The sequence below is a fragment of the Rana temporaria genome, chromosome 11 (assembly GCF_905171775.1).
Source record: "Rana temporaria chromosome 11, aRanTem1.1, whole genome shotgun sequence".
NCBI lineage: Eukaryota > Metazoa > Chordata > Amphibia > Anura > Ranidae > Rana > Rana temporaria.
This window is the reverse complement of record NC_053499.1, coordinates 153,526,259-153,546,318: the sequence shown is the minus strand read 5'-3', so window position 1 is coordinate 153,546,318 and position 20,060 is coordinate 153,526,259. Positions and strand designations below refer to the sequence as shown.

Below are 20,060 nucleotides of genomic sequence, written 5' to 3'. Positions count from 1 at the left end.
TAACAATTTTATTGGTCAATGGTTCCAATGTACATAACATACAATAAATAAAATTTTATATAATAATATTAAAAAAAAAAAAAAAAAAACACAACAAACACACACACACACACACACACACACACACACAAACCCAGTGGTGATCAACTACCACCAAAAGAAAGCTCTATTTATTTTGATATAAATGTAATTTGGGTACAGTGTTGCATGACCGCGTAATTGCCAGTTAAAGTAGTGCAGTGCTGAATAGCAAAAAAATAACCTGGTCATGAAGGGGGGGTAAAACCTTCTGGAGCTCAAGAGTATGTTTTGCATGGGAGAATGATCTAGATCAGTGGTCTCCAAACCTCAAGATTACACAGGCATTGCGTCAAAGTGGTGCGACTTTTAGGTCGCACATGTGTCAAAGGGTCCTTAAAGTCCATGGTTTTTTTGGGGTTCCAGGAAGGCTATTGCATAATAAGTGGGTGTATGTATATTTATATATAAACAAAAAAGAAATCCTCATTGAATAATTTCCATCCAGAGGTTAACTTCAAATCGTTGCGATTAAACCTCCCTCCCTGCCGTCAATGACGGCGCCCCATGCCTTGGTCCCGCCTCCTCGTTGCCATCATGAAGTGTGCTCAGCCCTTTAAATGTCCCATTTTTTAAATCTCATTAGAAGACTGAAAATTCAAACATTTCAAACATTTTAGGACATCGTAAAGCACGGCGGTGGTTTAATGGCACAGGATATTATGTGTCAGTTCCATGATATAAAAATGTTTTACTTTTTTTTTTTTGGGGGGGGGGGGGGGGGGGTTATTAGAGGACAGTTTCATCATCACTCAATCCCTGCAGCCCTTGAAGCTGTTCCAGCGGCAGCAATATACGAGATTACCTTCCCGTCACTTGCTGCTTTCCATTTAAGTCTTCCATGTTTCTCCATAAAAAAATAAATAAAAATAAAGTCCGGGACGTATCCGAATTTCATCTCGTCTCCATAACCTGGTTACAGGTCTACGCTTCCTTTGGCTTTAAATTTTTTGGCCGACCTCTCGCTGGCTCTCATCTGAAGCTTGCTCCCGTAGATGTAGGTGATAAATCCGTCAATTTCCACACTGAAGACGCAGTTCAACTTTGGAACAACTGTCGGGGGGAGAGAAAGGGAAAAAAGAAAAAAAAGTCGGAATAGGTGTGTAAATTACAGGGAAGAAGATCCGAGTTAAACTGTCTTTGGAGAGATTGACTCGATCGTTGTGTGAAACGTCTCGGTTACGATTGCACTCGGGGTAACATTATGATGGCCTCCTGCTTTAGCGGTTTAGAACGCTGAATTATTAGACCTGCGGATGTCAGTGATGGGGGTTTGATGAAAATCTATCAGGAATGAAACTGGACCAATGGCGAATTAAAGAGCCAGTCCAACCAAAAACAGACATTGAAGTTTTTGGTTGGTAAACAAAAATATAAAAGGTGTAAACTAACTTAAATAAAAAAAATAAAATAATAATATAGTAGTAAACAGGGCCGCTATCAGGGGGGAGTACAGGCATTACACCTATAAGGGGCCCCGATGATCCCCAGCTGCCCCCCCTCCCATTTTTTTGTTTTACATTACACCTGTAAGGGTCCCCAAGGCCCCCCTGCCGTTTTTATTTTCATTAATTATTTTTACATTTTTTTATTTATTTTTTTGCGATACACCTGTAAGGGGCAGATGGTCCACAGGGCCCCTTACAGGCCCGGCCGGCCCCCTCCCGTTTATTTTTTTGCATTACACCTGTAAGGTCCACAGGGCCCCCTCTGCTTATTATCTCGCTTCAGGAGAGAAGAGATTACACTTTTTTTTTTTGTCAGCACCCCCCCCCCCCACCCGGTTCTCTGCTCCAGGGGGGCCCTGCCTAAATCTGTGTTATAGGGCCCCACAATTTGTGATGGCTGCCCTGGTAGTAAATGCAGCAACATGGATTTTAGGAGTTATGTGCATTTACTACTTTTATGCATTAAAGTCTGCAGAGCATTGCCCCACAATCAGTGCAACAGGCTCTATTAACCGCTTTCCACCCAGCCCACCTTTAATAGGGTCTGTACACCCAGAGGTGGGAAGAATTGGTGATCATGTGACCACTGTCACAGTGGTGACATGACTGGAGCCGTCCTGCCAGCTACCGATCGTTAGTAGAGACCGAGCCCCGTCTTCACCAGCCCAGTCTCTGTGCTGGGAGCATGCAGTGACCATGATCTCAGCACAGAAACATGGGCCACCCAGTGACCCATATGTGCAGTTTGTGGATGTTAAAGTGGTTGTAAAGGATCACTAAAAATATATGTCTTACTTGGTTGCTTTGAGTAATTGTTTTGCACACAGCAGCCATGATCCTCCTCTCCTTGGGTCCCTTGACCGCGCTCCTGGCTTCTCCCCCTCCCCCCCACTGAATGGCCCCTTAGCAAGCTGCCCGCTTTCCTCCTCACTGGCTGTGATTGACAGCAGCCAGAGCCATTGTTGGCTCTGACCCAATGAAAAGGGAGAGAGCCTCTGCTCTTGTGCACAGTGCTGGAATGTGATCAGGCTCAGATACCTTTAAAGTGGGAGGAATAGTGTCCCATCTTTGGCGTCAGTGGGAGGAATAGTGCCCCCATCTTTGGTATTAATAGGAGGAATAGTGTCCCTTCATTGTTGTCAGTGGAAAGAATAGTGCCCCATAATTCGTATTAGGAACAGAAAAAAAAAGTATCCTCACCAAACTGTTACCACAAGGTTGGAAGAACACAATTGTCTAAAATGTCTCTGCGTACTGTACCAATAGCAGTACCCTCAGTGGCGACTGCTGTTTTTTTGGGCAAACAACCCCCCCCCCCCCTTGCGGGAGGACAGTCGAACAGCAATGCCCCATCTAGGTAGCAGATGGGCGAGCAGCATGCCCGATGGGCAGCAGATTTCATCCTTCCTCCTCCCGTGTCCGCCGTACGTCTCCGCCGTACGTCTCCTCCCTCCTCCTAGGTGTCTGATAGGATTGCCTGTACTAATATTCATTGGCTATTGTCACACAACTGGGTGGGCTCAGAGCGCAGTGTCCTGCGCCCTGAGACCACCCTATCTTGAAGCCTAAACAGTAATCAAGTGCTACAACCCCCCCCCTCACTTGGAATCTATGCATCTGGCACCCTGTATGTAGATCAGGGGGCCAGATGCATGGATTGGGGGGGGGGGGGGGGGGGGTGGTTCCCATGCATCCCTAGTGGACGGGCCGCCACTCAGTACCCTCAGGTGTCCACACATACCTTCAAGCCTTATAATGCATATAGAACAATGAAGGCCCAAAGTGATGGGAAAAGGACCTGGCTTGTATACTCAGCTGACCAGAAGCAGCTCCTCTCCCATCTGGCGTCAACTAAAAAAAATTAAAGACATGGCAAATTCCCCATCCCCCATCCCCCGACCCCACACCCCCCACCCCCCACCCCCCCACCTAGGGTTGCCAACTCATCCCTTTAAAACAGAACACATATTAAATTACACAGGTTCTGTGGCTGATTAAGGAGGTAATTAAACTCACTTGGTGCCTTATTTGCATTAAATTAGCCTCAGAACCTGTGTAATTAATATGTGTTCTGTTTTAAAGGGATGAGTTGGCAACCCTACCCCCACCCCCTCGGCCTTCACACATAAAGTGAATAAACACAACCCTCACCTTTCAGTTTATCTTCTTTTGTGATTATTTTGAACACATGTTTCGTCTCCTGTAAAATGATGCCTGTGAGGCCGACATAGGACGGACACTTCGATTTGGATACTGGGAAAACAAATAAAAAATGAAAAGTCTGAGATGGGGCTACAGAGAACTTCCACAAAATGTTAAATATTCTGTTAACTATCGCACCATAGTCATGAAGGAACAGTTCACGCGGAACTGATATTTTAGTGTTTGGGGAATGCTCTAGAGTTCGTTAAAGCGGAACTCTACCCATAACAATTTGATAAAAATAAATCTTTAGCAGGGAACATACATTCTACATTAATTATGCTACCAAAATTAGTGTGCGCTGTAAATTGCCTCCAGCATTGTACCGGTTTCTTCTTGCTGGAGGCTGCCATTTTGCTGAAGCCCAGAGCCCCCGAGTGGCAGTAAATCTTTAGGCCGTCAGGTGGGCCTCTCCAAATTTACATGAGAAATAGAGAGCATGTGAGCATGTACAGAACGGGGTGAGGCAGTGTATTACTGGATTTCAAACAGTATAGGCACTTATTTTTCAATAGGCTCTCGGGTGCTGCCACTGCCATTCCTTGTAAGGGAAACCAGCAGTGAATGGCCCGACAGCTGAAAAGGGAGGAGTGGGGGAAAAACAGGTGTCAAAAACAGGTATCCGTTCCCCCCCAAAAAGGTGCCAAATGTGGCAGCGGAGGGGGGGAAGCAAACAAACGGAGCTTCCCCTTTTTGAGTGGAGCGTCACTTTACCTAGTCTTCCACATTAAAGCCAAAGTCCAGATTTCCTGCCACTCTTAATAGTTCATTTTGGCCAGCTTGGCCCAAACAAACTAATTCCATAACCAAGTTCTTCGGCCACTCTGCTGACGAGTCCACCCGGTCATCCAATAGTATTCTAGTCTGCATCTCCCCAAGGTAATACATAAAACCTGGCCTGTTAGTGTGACCTGAGGACAGGGTTGATGACCACTGGGTTACCGTACTTTTCACATGTATCTGTGATCACTGATAAGTTCAGCACACTATACATACCCATAACCAGCGCTCCATGCATATCCGCCTTCAGTAGCTTATTCTGGATCATCTGCGGTTGCCTACACAAGAAAAAGATTAATAAACAGTAAGCTGGGATCACATTACTAAACAAAAAATGAAAGCACAGAGAAGGGAAGGAATTAAATCAGGGCTCGACAAATCCCGGTCGCCATGGCGACTAGAAATAGGGTCCCGGCGACTTGGCTTGGAAGGGGGGCAAAAAAAAAAAATATATATATTTTTTGGGAGCTGGCGCCATCTGGTGGTGAGCCGTTGGTATTACAAGTTATTACCACCAGATGTGTGAGCTGGTGCCATCTGGTGGTGAGCCGTTGGTATTACAAGTTATTACCACCAGATGTGTATACTGGCGCCATCTGGTGGTGGCCGTTGGTATTACAAGTTAAGCATTACAGGTTAAACAGCAATTCTAATGTTATTTTTCACTATTTTTCACTGCCATCTTCTTCCCTCTAATTAGAACCCCCAAACATTATATACATTTTTTATCCTAACACCCTAGAGAATAAAATGGCGATCGTTGCAATACTTTGTCACGCCGTATTTGCGCAGCGGTCTTACAAGCGCACTTTTTTTGTGAAAAAATTACACTATTTTTTATTAAAAAATAAGACAACAGTAAAGTTATCCCCATTTTTTTTATATTATGAAAGATAATGTTATGCCGAGTAAATTCATACCCAACATGTCACGCTTCAAAATTGTATCCGCTCGTAGAATGCCGACAAACTTTTACCCTTTAAAATCTTCATAGGCGACGTTTAAAAAAAATCTACAGGTTGCATGTTTTGAGTTACAGAGGAGGTCTAGGGCTAGAATTATTGCTCTCGCTCTACCAATCGCGGCGATACCTCACATGTGTGGTTTGAACACCGTTTACATATGCGGGCGCTGCTCGCGTATGTGTTCGCTTCTGCGCGCGAGCTCGTCGGGACGGGGCGCGTTTTCTGGCTCCTAACTTTTTTAGCTGGCTCCTAGATTCCAAGCAAATTTGTCAAACCCTGAATTAAATGCTAGCGGTCATATTTTCAGGAGCGGTGAGTAGACTAAGGCCCCTTTGATACGGATGGACCGGTTGGGTCCACCTTTCAGTTTTTCAGGTGGACCCAATCGAACCACCCATTGTCCTCTATGGACCGGCGGATGTCAACCAATATGTGACACCCGCTGAAAATGGATCCCATCTCCTAAAAACACATGCAGATGGGGGATCCCCATTCGTCTGGTGGGTCAGATGACAGTTGAAGGGAAACGGACAGGTGGTCCGTTTCCATTCGACTGCCCATAGAGAAAAGCTGGCCGTATCCACTCAGTGGAGCACACAAGGACCTGTCATCCGTCTGCTCAGTGGGGATAATACCTTCCCGAGCAGGTGGATAATTAGACACTAAGGCCTCGTACACACGATAGGTTAACCAGAGTACAAACGGTCTGATGGACCGTTTTCATCGGTCAAAACCGATCGTGTGTGGGCCCCATAGGTTATTTAACCATCGGTTAAAAAAAAGCAAACTTGCTTTAAATTTAACCGATGGATTCCTAACCGATAGGTCAAAACCGATCGTTAGTAGGCACAACCATCGGTTAAAAATCCACGCATGCTCAGAATCAAGTTGACGCATGCTTGGAAGCATTGAACTTCGTTTTTTTCAGCACGTCGTGTTTTGCGTCACCGCGTTTTGACACAATCGGTTATTTAACCGATGGTGTGTAGGCGCGACGGACCATCAGTCAGCTTCATCGGTTAACCGATGACAACGGTCCATCAGACCGTTCTCATCGGATGGACTGATCGTGTGTACGAGGCTTTAGACACACAGCTCTTGTGGGATTTTCGCCTATGAAAGAATGAGATCCCAGTGGCTTGCAGCCTTCTGGAATACGCACATCGTGCATTCTAGGAGGCCTTTGGGTGCAGCGTAAACACTAATGCGTGTCATGAGGGGCCAGCTGTCTGTTCCTGGTTCTTGAAGCCCCCCACTCCCAATAATGTGCCAAGGCGTCAACTGCAGAAACCTGAGACAGCCAGCCTACCAAAGACATAACTAGAAAATACTGCAGTGTAGGACCAGGTGTATGCTGGAGGTGGTAGAGGATTGTAACAAGACAATTCTGGATTCACTGGACATGCGTGTATGTATTTTGAGGATAACCCAGGAAACCAGGTAGAGGGGGGCAGATGAAGGAGCAGAGGAGTGAGGTTCCTTCCTTAGCTCAGGTTCACAATATGAATCGCCTATGAATTGCACTGCATTCCTTTGCAATTCACATGTGATTCAGTGTGGTGCGCACCACATTGCACCAAAGTAGTGCATGCACCAATTTTAGAAACATAGGGGGCTGGATTCAGGTACATTTGCGCTTTTTTTGCGGAGGCGCAGGGCAACGTTTTTGCCCTGCGCCCCCGCAAATTTACTGCGCTGCCCTTGATTCACGGAGCAGTAGCTCCGTAAATTGCGTGGGTGCGCTGGCAAAATGCCCGGCGTAAGCGCGCGCAATTTAAATGATACCGTAGGGGGCGGGAATCATTTAAATTAGGCGCGTTCACGCGCCGATCGTAGAGCGCATGCTCCGTCGGGAAACGTTCCCGACGTGCATTGCGGCAAACCACGTCGCTTGCCTCAAAGTGAACGTGAATGGCGTCCAGCACCATTCACGAATCACTTACGCAAACTACTAACATTTGAAATTTCGCGACGCGGGAACGACGGGTATACGTAACATTGGCTGCCCCTGCTAATAGCAGGGGCAGCCTTACGCGAAAAACGCCGTACGGAAATGACGTAAACTGCGTACGCAGGGCTCGCGCAACGTTGTGAATCGGCGTTTAGTATGCAAATTGCATACTATACGCTGAGCACAACTTGAACGCAACCTAGCGGCCATCGCAAGAATGCAGCCTAAGATATGCGGGCATAAGAGCCTTATGCCGCGCATATCTTAGGCTGCAGTCGGCGTAACGAGGTTCCTGAATCAGGAGCATTCGTTACGCCGGAGCAAGTAAGCAATTGCGCTGCATAACTATGGTTACACAGGCGCAATTGCTTCTTGAATCCAGCCCAGTGCATTTAAAATGACCATGTGATCCAGTGCACAGCATTTTCAACCTGCACTTGGGGTGTTGTGAGTGAGAAACTTATATAGCGCAACACATGCCAACTGAATCGCCTCTGTTGTGAACATTGCACCGACACCCACTGCAGATCGCAGGGGCAGTGCAATTTGAACGCAGTGCGGGAAACGCGCATACATCGTGGGTTGCCCGCACTGCGTTCTAATATGAACTGTGGCTAAGGCCCCTTTCACACTTGTGCAACTTGTCCTGCAACCTGGGACTTCAAAGTCGCATGACAAGCCGTACCCCATGGATTTCCAAAGAACCCCATTCACATCTGTGCGACTTCAAGTCGCAGCAACTTCAAAGTAGCCCCTGCACTACTTTGGTCTGGCATCAAAACCACAACAACAACAAATTGTCACAAAATTGTGCAACTTTCAAGTCGCACAAGTGTGAAAGGGGCCTAAGAGGGACCAAGACTGTAGAAGTTGTGCTGAAAAAAAAAAAAAAAAAAAAAAAAAAGCTGACAGTCACCAGTATTAGCTGTGGTCTCATTGCAGCTGATCTTTTCACCAGTGGCTTATTCTACATTGTGTCCATGTAAGGGAGGCGACCATCTTGGTAGAGGCAGCGCTTTGCTTCCTCGTGTTAGAGCCTCCAGCTAAGTGAGCAGCACAGTAGTGACATCACCAAATCTATTGAGACCAGCAGTCAGAAGCAACAGTGTCTTAGATCTCATACTACAGCTATGAGGCTATTCCCTCTCTCAGCCTGATACCACCTGTGCGAGTTAGAAAACCGTAAAGATACTCACGCATCCCGCCTCAATCCATTACACAAGTCTCGGATATACTGTTTCCAAAGATTGTGAAGAGGAAGAAACATGTCGTATCTGAAAATGAGGACAACAGCAGAAATAGTGACAGACATTCAGACTAGCAAAACAGACCATAAGCACAGTGACATTGTTGTAAAATTGTCGCAAATTTGCGGTAAAAATCGCGTTTTCGATGCCATTATCAGCACCTTTTTCTCTTATCGGTCAAATGCTGATAACACCATTTTCAGCCCAAATTTTTCGAAAGCAGAAATTTCAGTGCATCTCTAGTTATAACCCCACATTACTCTATCCAAAATGAAATGCCTATAGTTCTACTCTGAATCAGCTACATACATACGCTCCAGCTGCATCATTCACAGCCTGAGTAGAAAGACCTGTCCTATGTCAAGATGCGGCAGAGTAGGACCTTTGCTTTCTGTGTGGAAGCAATGTTCTCTCTGCAAAGTATAAAACCATCAAAGTGCTGCGCTGATCGAAGTGTTACTTCATAAACAAAACAAAAAAAATTTGCAAGACTTTGCACACCTTTTGATTTGACACACCTGTAATGTCAAATCGCATCTCAAATCGGCGGCAATTGTCGGCAATGGCACTGTCCTAATCAGTGCGACGCCGCATCTGCGATTTCAAAAAGTAGTTCCTGTACTACTTTTTGCGATTTCGGGCCGCGATTTACATTAAATTGCGGCCGAAATCGCGGCAAAATCGTAAAATTCATTTACACGGATGACGTGCTCATTTCATTCATTATCCAATGAGGGCATTACTTTATCTCAACTTTATGGTAATAAATAGCTTACACTTAGAGGGTGGTGCCCTCTCTTGTTTGCTTACATATGTGCATTAGGTTTACCTTAGTCCAGGGGAGCAGCAACCATCACTTATAGTGACTGTTTTACAATTCCCCACTTTTACCATTAACTTCATCTTCTCCTCTAGAACATTTCCTGTGGAAGAACATGACCTCCCTCTAGTACAGTGGTTCTCAACCTTCCTAGTGCGGTGACCCCTTGATAAAATTTCCCAAGTTGTGGAGACCCCTAACAGTAAAATTATTTTCGTAGCGTTGGTTGTCAGCACTCGGGGGAAGACAAGTAATTTGCACCCCTAACCCACGGACATTTAGCACTCCCCGAGTCCCTTCCACTTACAGTATTAAAACCCCTTATGGTACATTTTCAGATGTACCACTCTCTCTTTCTTCTCCTTTCTTTCCCTTTTTATCTCTCTCTATTCAAATTTCTTGTTTTTTTCCCCCCATACCTCTCTCTAGCCGTCTTTCTTGTTCTTTCACTCCCTTTTTCTTTGTTCCACCCCTCTTTTCCTTTCCTTTCCATGTATTCTTTATTTGTATTCCTTCTTACTCCTTGGTGGGATGAGTGGATTAGGTGCTCTTGAACAAGGTCACCTGCTGATCTGAGAACTGTTGTGAGGACTTTTAATGGCAACTATAATCACAGGTAGTGTTAATGTGCCTCCAACTTTGTGGCATCTCGTAGCAGTGGCACCTATCCCGGAATTAGGAGATAGGGTCTCCTCCAGCCCCTCCCACTTCACATTCCTCACCAGTCAGCTGACCTCTAGCCTCTTCCCACCCATGCCGTGAACTGAATGGGCGGCTGCAAAGAGGCTGAGTGGGAGGCCACGGGCTCCAGGGACAGCCCTGCTGGGCGGCCACAAAAAGGCAGGGAGAGTGGTGCGGGCTTCAAGAACAGCCCAGGATTCGGGGACCCCTGGCAAATCATAATTTGACCCCTGAGGGGGTCCCGACCCCCAGGTTGAGAACCACTGCTCTAGTACCTGTCACGGTGCTCAGGAATAGAGAGGGCGGCAGTCTCACCTCTGCTGATCAGATTTGATGTCGAACAGCCTCATCTCTCGGCGCTCCTTGGCGGTCAGTCCTTTGGACTTGTTGTGTTTCCGCTTCTTCTTCTTGTGGACGTGCTCCAGGACTACGGCCTTCCTGTGCAGGTACTCCTCCACCGGCACCTTTCTCAGCTTCGGCATACAACGCATTAGAAAGGCATTGACGAATGCATCTGCTTTCTTTGAAGACTGAGTCTAGAAACAAAAAGGTCTTCAAAAGTCTACAAACCAACCAAAACCAATTTGTTTTCTACGTGTAGCATCTTTAACCACGTAAAAAAAAAAAAAGGGGGGGGGTAGAACATTTTTCCTGCACTGGACAGTACTGGAACGCAGTAAGACGCATCAACAAAGCACTGGAACACATCAAAAACACACTGAACCCCAGTACAGTGAGGGGAAAAAAAGAAAAGGAAAAAAAACGATACTTTTTTTTAATGTCATGTGACAGTTATGTGAATGGATTTCAGTGATCATCGACTCTGTTCATTCGCAAAAGGTAGGAACCGGGTTTAGCGCCCCCTACCTCCGCTCTCCTTCCTGACAGATTGAGGGGGAGATCGGCACGGAGGGGGGGAGAAGGCAGGACGAAACACGGGGGGAGAAGGCAGGACGAAGCACGGGGGGGGAGAAGGCAGCACGGGGGGGGGGGGGGGGGAAGAAGGCAGCACAAAGCACGGGGGGGGGGGGGGAGAAGGCAGCACAAAGTACGAGGGGGGGGGAGAAGGCAGCACAAAGCACGGGGGGGGGGGGGGAGAAGGCAGCACAAAGCATGGGGGGGGAGAAGGCAGCACAAAGCACGGGGGGGGGGGGGGGGAAGGCAGCACGAAGCACGGGGGGGGGGGGGGGAGAAGGCAGCACGAAGCACGGGGGGGGGGGGGAGAAGGCAGCACGGGGGGGGGAGAAGGCAGCACGAAGCACGGGGGGGGGGAGAAGGCAGCACGAAGCACGGGGGGGGAGAAGGCAGCACGAAGCACGGGGGGAGAAGGCAGCACAGGGGGGGAGAAGGCAGCACGAAGCACGGGGGGGGGGGGGAGAAGGCAGCACGAAGCACGGGGGGGGGGGGGAGAAGGCAGCCCGAAGCACGGGGGGGGGGGGGGAGAAGGCAGCACGAAGCACGGGGGGAGAAGGCAGCACGAAGCACGGGGGGAGAAGGCAGCACGGGGAAAAGACTTGCAACTCCCCTGCCGCACGATCACCCTGACTGCCCAAGTAACGGGTGAAGCATCGGAGCATTCCTCCCCCCCTGCCCCCCCCCCCCCCCCCCCCCCCCCCAAGTACAAGTACTCTGGAAAATGCTCCATATTGGTACCGATACCGATACTAGTATCGGTATCGGGACATCCCTACTTGTAATAGAAAAAAAAAAAAAAGCATGACAGGACTTCTTTAATGTGAGATGTGGGGTCTAAAAGACCTCAGATCTCATATTTACACTTAAATGCAATAAATAAAATATGAAATTTATTTTTTTGGGGGCAAAAAACAAAACAAAAACAAAATTCCCTTTCAAAGGAGTTGTAAAGGAAAAAAATGTTTTGCCTAAAATTAATGTCTGCAAGGTAGACAGACAGAATAGTGTAATGATTCTGTTAAAAAAACGAGTAAATACCAATTAAATTCCTTCATCTATATCACCTCCGGCGTTCTAGTTTCTGTTCTCTCATTCACTTCCTGGTTTGCGGCGCCCGTTCATGCAAGAACTACATTTCACAGTATGCATTGTGGAACGCCAAGTAATTCACACCTCCTTGAAGTCTCTAACACGTGGAGAGCGTCCTGCCGCACAGATGTAGTTCCCAGGAGGGGGTGAGCACGTTACTGACCACTGCAGTAAAGCCTCCCGTCACGGTGGTCAGTAACAATCAGACAAGCAGGAAGTGAACAGAACTGAGAAGAAATAGAGCAACTTCTGAGCAAAAACGAACAATGAGGAAGTGAAAAGAGGAATGTCTGCAGGTAAAGGATGCTTATTATGAAAAAAAAAAATGTTTCCTTTACAACCCCAAGACCACTGCCATCTAATGTTATGGAGCCGAGCTGGGGCCCATCTTTCCCTCACTCAAATCCAGGCCTGTCAGGGGAGAGGACGCGATCTCCCCCGCCGCTTCCGACGGTTTCGGTAAGTGGCGGAGACGACTGGAGCGTGGCGGTAGGTGCCCTCTCCCGCCACCGATAAAAGTGATCTTGCGGTGAATCCGCCGCAGAAAATACCAGGGTAATGACAGCTAGCTGTATGTAGCATCAAAGTACAATGACGGCTGTTTGCGTTAAGTGATAGAAAAAAAAAAAAATATATATGAAAGTGTACAATGCCTAAAGGGGAAAAAAAAAAACGTGCATGGATGCTAGATATTTACTAAATCTGGGCTTTCTTTTGCCCCTACATACATTTTAAATAAATTAATCTGCTCATGTCACTTGCATACTGTAACCCCACAAATGCAAAACATAAAATAAATAAATATAAAAAGAAAACAAAAAGAAAAAAAGTTTGGATCTACAAAATGGTTACAGAGGAATTACCTCCAAGCCGAGTTCCTTTGCCTCCTCTGGGGGAAATGTTTTGTAGACATCTAGGGGAGAGGAAAAAGAATTAAATCATTTTTAAATGTTTCAAAAGAAATATTCCAGTTTTGCACACAGAGGCGGCTTCTTATACATGAATTCAGTCAGGCTGGGGAGGAAAGGAGCTTCTAATGCACACAGTGAGAAGCTCAGTGTGCAGTAAATTTAGAATAAGTCATTTCAGTCCAGGAGAGGAGGCGGTACGATTGTGCAAGACTGAAGGGAAAGCCGGAGATCAGCTTTAAGGTTTTTATTTTATTCTTTCTAGTAAGGACACAGACAAATCCTGACCAGGGTTCAAACCTTTCCTTACATTAGAACCCCCCCCCCCCCCATATGCACCTGACTACTCTCTTGTCTGCTGCACTCCCATGGACCTCCATCTGCATCTAACGATTCTCTTGCCTGCCCAAGACCTCTCTGTCTGGACCTGACTACTCTTTATCCTGCTGCCTGCCCATGACCTCTGCCTGGACCTGACTACTCTTGCCTTTTGAACACTCATGGCCTCCGCCTGGACCCAACTACTCTTTTGCCTGCCGTGTGCCCATGACCCCTGTCAAGGCCTGACTGCTCGTTTGCTTACCACCTCTGCCCATGCTTTGCCATTACATGTTTGGACTAAACTACTCACTTGTCTGCCCATGACCTCTGTCTGGCACAAATACTTTCTTGCCTGCCCTCCGTCTGGACCTAACTACTATTTTGTCTGCCTATGACCTCTGTTTGGACCTGCCTACTCTTTTGCCTGCTCCCTGCCCATGACCTTCACCTTGACCCAACTAATCTTTTACCTGCCCATGACCTCTGCTGGGCCTGACTACTCTTGCCTGCCCATGACCTCTGCCTGGACCCAACTACTCTTGCCTGCCCATGACCTCTGTTGGGCCTGACTAATCTTGCCTTTTGCCTGCCCATGACATCTGCCTGGACCGGACCAGACTACCCTTGCCTGCCCAGGACCTCTGTTGGGCCTGACTACTCTTGCCTTTTGCCTGCCCATGACCTCTGCTGGGCCTGACTACTCCCTTGCTTGCCCATGACCTCTGCTGGGCCTGACTACTCCCTTGCCTGCCCAGGACCTCTGCTGGGCCTGACTACTCTTGCCCTTTGCCTGCCTATGACCTCTGCCTGGACCTAACTACTCTTGCCTTTTGCCTGCCCATGACCTCTGCCTGAAACTGACTACTCTTGCCTTTTGCCTGCCCATGACCTCTACCTGAACCTGACTACTCTTGCCTGCCCATGAGCTCTGCCTGGACCCGACTACTGTGTTGCCTGCTGCTTGCACACAACCTTTGCCTGGATCCCACTACTTTCTCACCTGCCCATGACGTCTGCCTGGACTAAACGGCTCGTCTACCTATTATTCCGTGTACAATCCTCCATAACATAGCCATTTTTTTCCAGCTACCCCCTTGGTGGGTGAAATCCAAGACCACCAAGTGTTCCAACCCATCTTCACCATCAGGATCTCTGGTAAAGACCAGCAGTTTTACGTAGACTCTGCGCCCTGGGTGATTCTGCATCACCTGGCCGGGGGCACCATAACAGGAGTCACTCCAAACCATGAGGGTGAAGTCATAGTTTGAGAAGGTGTCTGCTTCATATTTGCATAGAAGCCAATCCACCCCCTGCATATAAAGAATAGTTGTTTTTTTTTATCAATTTCTTCCTTTTTCTTTAAATCTGAGCTGTTCCATGTTTCTGCCTCCTAGACCGGATCCTGCAACCTTCCATGACACAGACTGAAGATTTAATGAAATTATGGGGTTTATGTATCAATCTACAGAACGCTACAAAACTGCATATGCCCAGATTCCAGGGGGAGGATTTACGGCCCCACAAAAGCCGTTTATTGCGGTTTATTTTTACTGGGACTCGGGAAATTTATCAGCGACATTACAATTTGCTTTTTATTGCTCGCTTCAATAAAACAAGCAGTTTTTTTTCTTTTCTGTAACAAGTCTCTAAGCCGAGGACGAACGTTCTCTGCCGATTGTGGAGGGCGCATTGCGTCACGTCTCTTTCCTCTCGTTGGTTTTCCCTCGGCGTCTGACATAATTGTTTACTGCTCTGGCAGCTGGTACACGCCGTCTGCCTCCATTTTCTCTTCATAATCTGCTTTTCCTGTTTGAGAAAAGACATCTCTGGGGGTGACAAAATAAAAACAAAACCTTAAGGCGGAACTCCGGCCTTCCCTCCGGTCTGGCACCGTTGTACCCCGGCTCCCCTCCCGGATTGAAATGGCTTCCTCCGCTTTCACTGCACATGTCCCGTCCGGCGCCATGTCCCCTCCGGCTTATCATTATGACATCACAGAAGACCCTTTACAGGCAGATCTCCCCACCCCTGATAGTACCTGTAATAGATTACTGGAGCCATTTGCATTTCCACTCTGCAAGGTGGCTCCTCCTGGTGTGTATTGCAATGAAAAAAAAAAATGGCCCCCGGGGGTCTTATTGCCGGGGGCCAGTTCATGAAAACCAGCGGACTGCAGTTTGGGTATTAAAATGTTTAATTTACATAACTTTTAGCACCTGTCATCAAAATTCTCAGCTTTCCCCGATATTCACGGCTGCTCTTTTTTTGTGAAATCTATAAAAATCCTCCAATATAAGATGTGCGCTTGGAAATGTGTCCCCAGGCTTCCCCCTATGCAAAAATGTGTCCCTGGGGTTCCCTGTATATAAGATGTGTCCCCGGAAATATGTCCCTGGGGTTCCCCATTTATAAGAGGTGTCCCCAGGGTCTCCCTGAAAATGTGTCCACAGGGTTCTCCCCCTATATATCTCCATGGAAATAGTTCCAGAGGTTCCCACCATACAAAATGTATCCCTAGAAAGGTGTCCCCAGGGATCCCTGTATGTAGGATGTGTCCCTGGAATTGTGATCCCTGGGATCTCCCCTATATTTGTCTCTCAAAATGTGTGCTTGGGGTTCCCCCCTATACAAGATGTGTTCATGGAAATATGTCCCTAGGGTCTCCCCTATATGTGTCCCTGGGGTTCCCCCTATACACAATGTGTCTCTCGAAATATGTCCCCAGGGTCTCCCATATATGTGTCCCTCCCTGGGGTTCCCCATTTATAAGATGTGTCCCCAGGGTCTCCCCAATATGTGTCCCCAGGGTCTCCCCAATATGTGTCCCTGAAAATGTGTCCCCAGGGTTCTCCCCCTATATATCTCCCTGGAAATAGTTCCAGAGGTTCCCACCATACAAAATGTATCCCTAGAAAGGTGTCCCCAGGGTTCCCTGTATATAGAATGTGTCACTGGAATTGTGATCCCCGGGATCTCCCCTATATTTGTGTCTCAAAATGTGTGCCCAGGGTTCCCCCCTATACAAGATGTGTTCATGGAAATATGTCCCTAGGATCTCCCCTATATGTGTCCCTGGGGTTCCCCCTATACAAAATGTGTCCCTGGAAATCTGTCCCCAAGGTCTCCCTTATGTCCCTGGGGGTTCCTCCCCAATACACAACGTGTTCCTGGAAATGTATCTCTGGGCTTCCCCGTATATAAGATTTGTCCCTGGAAATGTGTTCTCGGGGTTCCTCCTATATGTGTCCCTAGAAACAGTTCCCGAGGTTTCCCATGTTACTAAAACATATCCCTGGAAATGAGTCTCCCCTATGTGTGCCTGAGGCCCCCCCATACAAGATGTGTCCCCGGAAATGTGTCGCCCTTATACAAGATGTGTCACCCGTATATAAGATGTGTCCCTGGAAATGTCTCCCCCGTTTATAAGATGTGTCCCCCGGGGTCTCCCCTATATGTGTCCCTGGAAATGTGTCCCCGGGGTTCCTCCCCAATTTAGAATGTGTCCCTGGAAACGTGTCCTAGGGGTTCCCTTTATATACCAAGTGTCCCTAGGGTCTCCCCTGTGTCCATGAAACTGTGTCCCCAAGGTTCCCCCAATACAAGAAGTGTCCCTGGAAATGTGTCCCCCGTATATAAGACATGTCCCTGGAAATGTATCCCCAGGGTCTGCCCTATATATCTCCCTGGAAATAGTTCCAGAGGTTCCCACCATACAAAATGTATCCCTAGAAAGGTGTCCCCAGGGATCCCTGTATATAGGATGTGTCCCTGGAATTGTGATCCCCAGGTTCCCCCCTATACTTGTCTCTCGAAATGTGTCCCCGGGGGTTCCCCCTATACAAGATGTGTTTATGGGGTTCCCCAATATAGAATGTGTCCCTGGAAAGGTGTCCTAGAGGGTCCCTGTATATACAAATTGGACCCAGGGTCCCCCTATATGTATCCCTGAAATTGTGTCCCCAAGGTTCCCTCAATACAAGATGTGTCCTTGGAAATGTCTCCCCCGTATACAAGATGTGCCCTTGGAAATGTGTCCCCCGTATACAAGATGTGCCCTTGGAAATGTGTCCCAGGAAATGTGTCCCCCATATATAAGATGTGTCCTTGGAAATGTGTCCCCCGTATACAGGATGTGTCCCAGGAAATGTGTCCCCCGTATACAGGATCTATCCCTAGAAAGGTGTCCCCAAGGTTCCCTGTATATAGGATGTGTTCTTGGAAATGTGTCCCCCGTATACAGGATGTGTCCCTGGAATTGTGTCCCCGTATACAGCATGTATCCCTGGAATTGTGTCCCCGTATACAGGATGTGTCCCTGGAAATGTGTCCCCCGTATATAGGATGTGTCCCTGGAAATGTGACCCCTGTATATAGGATGTGTCCCTGGAAATGTGACCCCCGTATATAGGATGTGTCCCTGGAAATGTGACCCCCGTATACAGGATGTGTCCCTGAAAAGGCGTCCCCAAGGTTCCCTGTATATAGGATGTGTCCCTGGAATTGTGATCCCCGGGGTCTCCCCTATATTTGTCTCTCAAAATGTGTCCCCCGGGGCTCCTCCTATACAAAGCGTGTTCATGGGGTTCCCTGTATATAAGATGTGTCCCTGGAAATATGTCCCCTGTGTCTCCCCTATATGTATCCCTGGAAATGTGTTCCCCTTGACTATATGTGTCCCTAGAAATAGTTCCAGAGGTTCCCACGATACAAAACGTATCCCTGGAGATGTGTCCCTGAGGTTCCTCTTATATAGGATGTGCCCCTTGAAATGTGTCCCCTGAGTCTCTCCTATGTATCCCCGAAGTTCCCCCATACAAGATGTGTCTCTGGAAATGACAGAACTCCTTCAGTAAATAAAACCAAATATTTCTAAAAACTTAGAACATTTTCTGCTGCCTCCCCCATAACCCCCACACCGCAGTGCATGCTGGGAGATGAGACCCCGTCCTATATCTGCAGAATAATGTAGATCTCATTATTTATAGCAGACTCTCCGGTAGCCCCACGTGCATGCCGGGAGGTGTCATTCCAGACCAGTCTTCCTTAACACTTCATATCTATAATAACAAACTCCCAGACACCCCCCCTCCATCCGGGGATCTGCAGCCATGACAACACTCACCCGCCATCTCTCCTCACGTGTGCTTACAATCACCACTTCCGGGTTCCTGCTGATGACGTATTGGGGAGGGGGCGGTCCTTCCCGGTGGCTTCGGTGTCTCCAGCCTGAGTTGTCATGGAGACAGAGTTCTCTGAGAAGCATTTATCACGTGGTAGAGCTCTGAGCGCAGCGGGTCATGTGACGTGACGTCTGTGCTTTATAAAGAGAACCTGTCATCATTACAACAAATTACATCAATAAATCACTATGTCTTTACTTATTTATTTATTTTGTCTTTTTTTTATTACTTGGTTTATTTGTATTATACTTTTTATTTTTTTTATTGTAGGAGTTTTAAAAGAGACCCTGTGTTGCCAGACATTTATTTGAAGGTGTGTACAGAGAAGGCTGTAGAGTAAGGGCTCTGATGGGAGATCTGTACTGGAGGCATATGAGCTTGCTTTACTCCTGACCCCTGCAATCCCTGCATAACACATGCCCGACCCCGGCACTCTTCACATTACACACCCCTGACCCCTGCACTCTTCACATTACACACTCCTGACCCCTGCACTCTTCACATTACACACTCCTGACCCCGGCATGCTTCACATTACACACTGCTGACCCCAGCACTCTTCACATTACACACTCCTGACCCCGGCACTCTTCACATTACACACTCCTGACCCCGGCATGCTTCACATTACACACTCCTGACCCCGGCACTCTTCACATTACACACTCCTGACCCCGGCATGCTTCACATTACACACTCCTGACCCCGGCACGCTTCACATTACACACTCCTGACCCCGGCACGCTTCACATTACACACTCCTGACCCCGGCACTCTGTGTATTACACACTCCTGACCCCGGCACTCTTCATATTACACACTCCTGACCCCGGCACTCTTTACATTACACACTCCTGACCCCGGCATGCTTCACATTACACACTCCTGACCCCGGCACTCTTCACATTACACACTCCTGACCACTGCACTCTTCACATTACACACTCCTGACCCCTGCACTCTTCACATTACACACTCCTGACCCCGGCATGCTTCACATTACACACTCCTGACCCCGGCACTCTTCACATTACACACTCCTGACCCCGGCACGCTTCACATTACACACTCCTGACCCCTGCACTCTGTGTATTACACACTCCTGACCCCGGCACTCTTCATATTACACACTCCTGACGGCACACACAGTATACACACACAGTATACATACACACAGTATACACACACACAGTATACACACACACCACATACAGTATACATACACAGTCAGGGCTGGTGCAAGAATTTTTGACACCCTAGGCGAAACCTCATTTTGCCGTCCCCCCCCCCCCCCCGGATTGATATGTGTTCTAGGACAGCGCCTACCTTGTCTATAGGTACCGCTGGCCCTGTACAGGGGATATATACACACAGTTAATTTAAGGCACTGATGATCAGTGCAGGCCCAACGGTGCCACCTATAAGTACCCATGGGCACTGAGTGACACCTATATGGAGTGCCACCTTCATCAGTG

General features: G+C 47.7%; 1 protein-coding gene across 1 annotated transcript; it reads right to left on the bottom strand.

The window, feature by feature from the left end:
• Positions 1 to 794: 794 nt before the first annotated feature.
• POP4 (POP4 homolog, ribonuclease P/MRP subunit) lies at positions 795 to 18,633 on the bottom strand. The gene is made up of 7 exons (XM_040329485.1): positions 18,528 to 18,633; positions 13,040 to 13,089; positions 10,488 to 10,708; positions 8,621 to 8,698; positions 4,725 to 4,786; positions 3,678 to 3,779; positions 795 to 1,131 (listed from the first exon to the last, which is right to left on the bottom strand). The coding sequence occupies exons 1-7, from the start codon at positions 18,532 to 18,534 to the stop codon at positions 995 to 997; spliced, it is 657 nt and encodes a 218-aa protein (XP_040185419.1). The 5' UTR covers positions 18,535 to 18,633; the 3' UTR covers positions 795 to 994.
• Positions 18,634 to 20,060: the final 1,427 nt, after the last annotated feature.

Bases quoted from the DNA above. Each gene is read 5' to 3' on its own strand.
- POP4 (XM_040329485.1), bottom strand. The intron at 10,709-13,039 runs GTAATTCCTCTG...TTTTGTTTCTAG, and splicing joins CAAAGGAACTCGGCTTGGAG to ACTCAGTCTTCAAAGAAAGC. The intron at 4,787-8,620 runs GTGAGTATCTTT...TTTCTTGTGTAG, and splicing joins AATGGATTGAGGCGGGATGC to GCAACCGCAGATGATCCAGA.